Source organism: Dreissena polymorpha, chromosome 3, assembly GCF_020536995.1.
Source record: "Dreissena polymorpha isolate Duluth1 chromosome 3, UMN_Dpol_1.0, whole genome shotgun sequence".
Taxonomy (NCBI): Eukaryota; Metazoa; Mollusca; class Bivalvia; order Myida; family Dreissenidae; genus Dreissena; species Dreissena polymorpha.
The window spans coordinates 124,536,554-124,544,977 of NC_068357.1; the positions used below are offsets into that span (position 1 = coordinate 124,536,554).

General features: G+C 33.0%; 1 protein-coding gene across 1 annotated transcript in view; it reads left to right on the top strand.

Moving 5' to 3' along the window:
- The window catches only part of LOC127871311 (sacsin-like), a 28,523-nt gene extending 23,500 nt beyond the window's left edge, over positions 1 to 5,023 (top strand). The window contains exon 9 of the mRNA XM_052414091.1: positions 62 to 5,023. Coding sequence (XP_052270051.1) covers positions 62 to 235 — 174 coding nt within the window. The 3' untranslated portion in view covers positions 236 to 5,023. The remainder of the gene's footprint in view (positions 1 to 61) is intronic.
- Positions 5,024 to 8,424: the final 3,401 nt, after the last annotated feature.

Consider the following 8,424-nt stretch of genomic DNA (forward strand, 5'->3'; position numbering starts at 1 on the left):
TTTTATTTTAAGTCGCGGGATATCCCCATTATAGTTTTGTATTGTTTTTACATTTTTTTAGGCACATTCACTTGAGGAACGACTAGATATTCATGGACAAGACTATTTTAAACTTCGTTATCCAGACTGTGTGGTAAGTGACGAGATTCCTTCCGAGGTCTTCAATAAGGAACAGGCGGAGTTCGCTGTTGCAACTGCAAAAAAAATCATAGGCATTGTTGAAAATTTAAGTTGATGAGTGAATCATATGTAATTAGTGTGTACATAGTAAAGACGATTGAGTTTACGTGTATGTTTGTTTTATGAAAATATAAAGTCTAAGTAATTATATAACGTTATATGATTTACCAGTTGAAACTGAATCATAAACAGAAGACACTATTTGGGACATTTGACTTTATTTTGTTTGTATATAAGATGTAAATACATGTATTTTTTTCGGGTGTTAAATAATACAGGATGTTGTAATAGTTTAACTACATTGGTTTCTTTTGATTAAGAGACACATATGTACGACATTTGTATAGATAATGTGATATCAACGTTTGTTGCAAATAGAAAGTTACTGATTATTCAATATAAAATCTCTTATCGAGTGGAATGGTGTACATACCATTGTGTTATTTATTGTTTGCTTGAGTATATTTTTCAGGTGAATACTTTTGTAAATATTTCCCTGCATATGTTGCATCTGCAAAATGTTATATCAGTTTTTTTAAATATATGTTTATTTTTATTTTTTGTCGTGGAACTGTAAAATGAAGTATTGTTTTCGTTTGTGTTTGCATGGGATTATCATTATGATTAATTCATTTTGTAAATATTATTTTGTTTATGCCCCCGAAGGTGGACATATAGTGATCGCACTGTCCGTCTGTCCATCCGTCTGTCTGTCCGTCTGAAATTCCGTCACACTTTGCGTTTAGGTTTACAAAAACGTGGAAAAATGGGCATATGTCATCCTATGGTGACAGCTCTTGGTCTTACATATATTACGGATGCAAAAGGTAATATAATTAATTGAATTTCCTAAATATAAGGTTTTTTCTACATGACAATCAGTGTTAGCGTATAACTGTATAATGAATGTTGTGGCTTTAGTAGTTCGTTTAAGTTAATACTTGTATTTGTCTTCCTAGTTTACAATTTGCAAGTGCAAATGGTAATTTAAATTAATGTCAGTAAATATATGTTGTTGTTTGTTTTTCTACGTGGTTAGCATTGTGTGCGTACAACTGTACAATGTAATGTTATTGGTTGCTTCAGTCTTTCTTAGATGTGGATAAGTTTTGTAAAAAGAGTATTTCGTCTTAATAACTCGCATTTTGTACAAATGTAAACTGTAGTTTAAATTGTTGTTTGTAACTATTGGTTTAACATACCCTGCATTGTGTGTATTATGTAAATTGTAATGTTGCAATTTACTTACTTGAGTCTATGATATATTTGGATGGGTATTGTCAAAAGTTGATAATTTTTATATTTCCGTAACGTACATTTTGAACGTGTAACGATGGAATATAATGTTATATGTGTTTGTTAGTCTACAAACTGATTCATTCAGTACGTATTGCTATTCACCACAATGAAGTGTCATTTGGTGCACATATGTGATATGAATTAATACATGCACATACAAGTAAAGTTCAGTCGATTTTAATTGAATCTTATATACCATTTTTCTCTCTTGTAAAAGGTATGATATAATTGAAACTTTTTTATATATGTATGTTTGTGTGGGTCAAATTATTTACTTTGTTTCTTCGTATTTTATAAACGATCTTCTCATTTTGATGAGTAATACCTTTAGATAATATGTGTCTTGTAGATTCCGCAACTGTACAATTTTAAAACATTTTCAAATTGTGTTACATCTATGTTGGCATTCGTTAAAAAAACATTGTGTGGTTTGCATATATTATGGTGACAGCCATGTATTTCTCAAGAACGCCTACGCCTAGGATCATGAAACTTCATAGGTACATTGATAATGACTGGCAAATGACCCCTAATGATTTTCAGGTCACTAGGTCAAAGGTCAAGGTCACAGTGACTCGAAACAGTAAAATGGTTTCCGGATGATAACTCAAGAAAGCTTACGTCTAGGATCATGAAATTTCATAGGTACATTGATCATGACTGGCAGATGACCCCTATTAATGTTCAGGTCACTAGGTCAAAGGTCAAGGTCACGGTTACTCGACACAGTAAAATGGTTTCCGGATGATAACTCAAGAAAGCTTACGCCTAGGATCATCAAACTTCATATGTACATTGATCATGACTGACAGGTGACTCCTATTAATTCTCAGGTCACTAGGTCAAAGGTCAAGGTCACAGTGACTCGAAACAGTAAAATGGTTTCCGGATGATAACTCAAGACAAATTAGGCCTAGGATCATGAAACGTCATAGGTACATTGATCATGACTCGCAGATGACCCCTATTGATTTTCAGGTCACTAGGTAAAAGGTCAAGGTCAAGGTGACTCAACACAGTAAAATGGTTTCCGGATGATAACTCAAGAAGGCTTACGCGTAGGATCATGAATCTTCATAGGTACATTAATTATGACTCGCTGATGACCCCTATTAGTTTTTCAGGTCAAAGGTCAAGGTCATGGTAACTCGAACCAGTTAAATGGTTTTCGGATGATAACTCAAGAACGCGTACGCCTAGGATCATGAAACTTAATTAGGTTCCGAATGATAACTCAATAAAGCTTACGTTTAGGATCATGAAACTGCATAGGTACATTGACCATGACGGGCAGATGACCCCTATTGATTTTCAAGTCACAAGGTCAAAGGTCAAGTTCACAGTGACAAAAAACGTATTCACACAATGGCTGCCACTACAACTGACAGCCCATATGGGGGGCATGCATGTTATACAAACAGTCCTTGTTTAACTAAATGTTCGGAAAAGTTTGGTTTTACTCCATCACACAAATGATTAGAAACTTTATGGAGATCCATATTTCTTTATATAGATTTGGTTATTACCAAAACTTGCACTAAAATGCAATAAAGGAAATACGTTGTAACTTTATAAAGCTAATCATAAAACATTCGTGTTTCTTGCATGATAGAGATCAGCGCGTTTCAGTTTATTATAATAATTCTGTGTTATGTTTTGTTTTTAAAGCCTCTATAACAAACACTGAGATGCGCATGGTATATGAGAAGTATAAGTATTGTATTTAGCTGTGTACATTTAAAGATTGATTAAATTTATAAATTGACCATTTGACACGGTTTAAATGATTATATTACTGATAACAAGTTTAATCATCAACAATACGGTGTAGAGAATGACGGAAGCATCGATATACTAAGACTGTTTAATAAAAATGAATATTAACGTTGTAATTTAATGTTTTCTAAACAAAAATCACATGCAAATTATAAGAAACAATATGTTTTAATGTATGGTATCTGTGTATGTTATTGCATTAAAAGAGTGTAATAATCGTGTAAGTTGACATTTACAAAATTACCAATTGTAACATGTACGAACTTTGGTCAATTTCTTTAGAGCCGTATTATTGCGTCACTTTTATATGATGCAGTGACCATATACGGTTTGTAAGTATCTTTATGTTTTATATGTTCATCTTTTGATAAGTTAAATTGTGTTGTGGTTAAGCGTAAATAGTTTTACTTAAAATGCAAAAGTATCTGCTATGTATCAAAATTAGAAATATTTTTAAACTAGCATTTTACGAACAATTTTTAGAATTCGAAACAAATTAAAAATAAACTTTTGCACATTTCTGTAAGCTGACTATCTTCGGATATGTGAAAAGGTTGTGGTTTTTTGACGATTTTTACAAAATGATTTTATTATAAAAGAACTGGTGTGCATTCCCTTTGTTGATGTATTATAATTTTATGGCAACATTTACTTGACACAAGTATGTTAACATGCATTGATGAACAAATCTTTTATATTGTCCAGTATATTCAAGTTAGTTTAGTTAACTAAAACAGTGTTCCTTTCTAAAGCAAAAACAAGACCAACAACAATAACATGTCAGTCAGTTGTATTGCTTCGGCCATTTCTTTAAGAGAATCGGCCACTTCAGGTCGTTGAAACGTCATTTTGTCAAGTTAATGTTTCAAATCAATGTTGCTGCCTATATATGCATTAATAATGTGTTCTACTTCTATTGTTATACGCACTCGTTATAATAGTGCTTTGTTCACAATTCTATGACTTTTGTTCCGTTAACGCTATTGTTGTATTCAGTACATCAGTTTGTGACCATATGGAAATTACAGAGCATTCCCATTAATACAACTGATGAAACTGTATTGATTGTAATATGACAGTATTTGCTTCCAAAGGGTATTTATACTTTTGTTCTGATATTTTCGACATATGGACTTATGGCCCCATTTAAGTAAAACAAACAACACAAAAACAACAACAAAACAACTACACTTTTTACTTGTGTTATTGCTAGAGGCTAAAACTTTACAACCATATAAACCAGCATGTGAACTTGCGCGCCTCCATAGATTAGTTTGTGTTTCCGACACAAACAAAGCAAAAGCAAACACAAATACATTTATTTACTAGTGCCGCCCGTAACTCAAAAAGTATTGCTGCTTCGGAGTTGAAACTTTACATGAACCAACATATTAAGTTTTTCTCCTCCATATTTTTGTAAGGATTTTTTTTTTCAGAAACAGAGATATGGCCAATGAATAGTAAACATAAAATATATATTTTTTAAACTTGTGTTACGCGTAAATCAAAAGTATGACTGGTATAAGTCTGAAACTATACAAGCATATTAACAACTACATATGTTAGTTCAGTTTTTTCCGACTTGATTAAGAGTTTTCAGTCAAAAGCGTAATGTCCCTAGTTGCGATGTTATTGTTCCAGACAATGCATGCAAGGATTCAAATATCCAAAGTTTGATAATTTAGTAAAATACAAAGATCGCTATTGAAACATTATGATTTTAATGTGTGCTTATAATTTTGCTAATAAATATTAATCATACTTGCTACTCGCTCGTTGTAATTATTTAAGACGCATCTACCCGCTGGCTTCTTTTTAGAAGTTGTAACTCGTATTAAGGACTTAAACAAATATATTGACCAATGCTTTATTGGTTGAATCAGTTGAGTATTGATAACCGAAACTAACATACATCTTCGATGTCGACGGGAATGCAAAAGCGACTTCGACATAAACTATCATCATGATAATATTCATTGGAAAACTTGCTAAACAAAATATTCATAAGACTCAGTCGGGAACATTCGAATTCATAGTTTATAATCCAGGAAACCGTAATTCCAGACGAAATTACAATTTACAGATTTGATAACGAAGAGGTTAGTGACAGAACCAATAGGTGGTGTCCATTTGTAATAACTTACCAAGCACAGGCATATGGGATACCAAAGGGGTCGAAACTGTAACTTCTGCTGCAGCAAAATAAAATACTCGAGCAGCATTTATTTTTAGATTAAGTCTTCCATATAATGGGATACCAAAGGGGTAGAAACTAATCTAAAAATAAATGCTGCGCGACGGGTCACTAAATGAATCATCAGACCGAACCTGACTGGTTTTCTGTTGTTGTTTTTTTTTTCAGTGGTAATAGAAGTTGATGAATCATCAAGATCTTTTCTTTTATTAATTTGCGGCTCACTTAATGATGCTGGATTCATTTCTGCTTAAGGATGTTGTTCATGTGTAACTTTTATACGGTCACCTAAAGCTGTACTATTTTCATTACTATCGGACGATCCACAACATGGATCAGTACGATTTGATGATGCATGATTTAATTGTGCATAATGATGTTCTATATAACATGAGAGTTTGTATCAGGCATTGAGTAAGAATGGTCATGAAAAGGATACGCCTCGGACCTGGTCGAGTGTGTAGAGGTTTGGGACACATTTTTTCAGTTTTACTGAAATTACTGTTATTTTTTGTCTTGTTTTAGTTTTCAGTGGATTGCGTTGAAACTTTTATACAGTCACCAAAAGCTGTATTATTTTCATTACTATTTCCGTTCCACTACATGGATCAGTACGATGTGATTATGCATGATTTAATTGTGCATAATGATGTTCTATATAACATGAGAGTTTGTATCAGGCATTGAGTAAGAATGGTCCTAAAAAGGAGACGCCTCGGACCTGGTCGAGTGTGTAGAATTTGGGAGACATTTTTTCAGTGTTACTCAAATTACTGTTATTTTTTGTCTTGTTTGAGTCGTCAGTGGATTGCGTTGAATTTTGATGATTTACGAGACGGTACAATACTTTGAAATTATTATTTTCTAGCAGCAAATAAGTTTCTTTTTTCCATTTGAATTTGTTGGATATGTAATCAATGTGTGTAGGTTTGTTGGCCGTTTTGATTTATGCCCTTTAAATATACCTTGATGTCAAACTTGAGGAAATAAGAGGTTGCCTCAACTTCAGACGCATGTGCCCACCAATTACCATCCAGCATAACAGTTTTATATACATCTAATGACATATCATGGCCATGATACATGTACATTTGTACCTTATTCTGCCAATAGTCCAAAGCATTGACCATTCTTTGGCAGATCAGATTTCGAAACATTTGAGAATTATCAACATTTCTTGCCACTGCATGACTAAGACAGTGAACGAAAAGTTTCCATCTGGTGGTACATCTTGAACCAAATAGAGAACATTGTCTATTCTCTCAAATTTAGTAAGTAACATTTTCTGTCAAATAAAATGTTGTCTTTTGTGTTTAGACAAAATATTTTAAAAAAATCGACAATCGGATTTGTTTATTGAATGAAACGCAGATTGTATTAGTTAAAAAAGACAGTTAAAGCTTTAACTGCAATGCAAAATTGTTGTTATCAAATAAAAGTGATCTAATTTATTTTACCTGTGTCCGCCTATCGACCGGGAAATGGCGGGTTCGATCCTCACTGTGGGAGCGTTCTTTGGATCTTCCCCAAAGACACCAAGTACTGGTTTATCGGCCCAGGAAACGGACTCGAAAGCGTTTTCAAAGGGTGTGCTTTTCGGTGATTGTATGAACCGCTTTGCAAAAAACTGAAGTTAACTTCATAAGCTGCAATGTATTGTAGATACACAGATGTGTGTTATGTAAGTAAGATCCAGTGAAAAATTATCTCAAGGAATGTTTTACATTATACCACGGATAAAATATTTTTTAATGTTTATAGTCTTAAAAACGCTAATTTTCCTCTAACATACCCTTGTATTATTAGAAAGAATACTTTCCTTGCCAGAGGACAGTGAAAGAAACAGTTGCAATCTGGTGTTACATCTTGTACCAAATAGAGAACATTGTCTATTCTCTCAAATTTAGTAAGTGACATTTTCTGTCAAATGAAATGTTGTCTTTTTGTGTACAGTCAAAATATAAAAAAATTCAACGATCGGATTTGTTTATTGAATGAAACGCAGATTGTATTAGTTTAAAAAGACAGTTAAAATTTCAATTACAATGCAAAATTGTTGTTATCAAATAATAATTTATTTTACCTGTGTCCGCCTATCGACGAGGAAATCGCGGGTTCGATCCCTACTGTGCGAGCGTTCTTTAGATCTTCCTCAAAGACACCAAGTACTGGTTTATCGGCCCAGGAAACAGGCTCGATAGCGTTTCAAAGGGTATGCTTTTCGGTGATTGTATGGACCGCGTTTTAAATAAGTAGTAAATTCTTTCTATGCGATCCGGCTTAAATAAATAGGTTTTAACTAAACTAAACCTGAAATAATTGAGAAAAATATTTAAAAAGCAAATAAAGCTTTCGTACTTGCAACACTTACTAACTTTCATAAGGGACAGTGCAGGCAAAGTTATGTAACTCTGACTGGCATTTTGACAGTTTTTGGACCCTTTTATACTTAGAAAATTGAAAATCCACTTTATTCCTAAAGTATCAAAAAATTGAAGTATTGAGATAGGCCCCTTCACCTTTAAAAAGAAAAATAGATGAGCAGTCTGTATCGGCTAGCCAGTGCTCTTGTTCACATTTGAACTCTTCAACATTGTACAAGGGTGACTGAATTTCTCATGTCTGATTTTGACACCTTTCTAATGATTATGCTACTGGTGAACAAATGCCTTTCTATTTATGGGAATGATGACAATACCTGCGTTATTCCGGAAAAAACTTGTACCTGTATTCATTTTTTGTTAACCGGTGTTATCCAGGTCTCCGCCACTTTGTAAAAATCTATTAACACCTTCGGCACAAATAAGGCTGACTAATTGAATCAATCGGTGATAGATTTGTAATCCAATTAAAATCACAATCTTATGAAATATTTGTAATATTTAATTTTTCATTTAACTTATTTAATAATTTTAATTAATCATAATTAATAAAGTTTTAATTAATTTCAATTAACAAAATTTTATAATTACTAT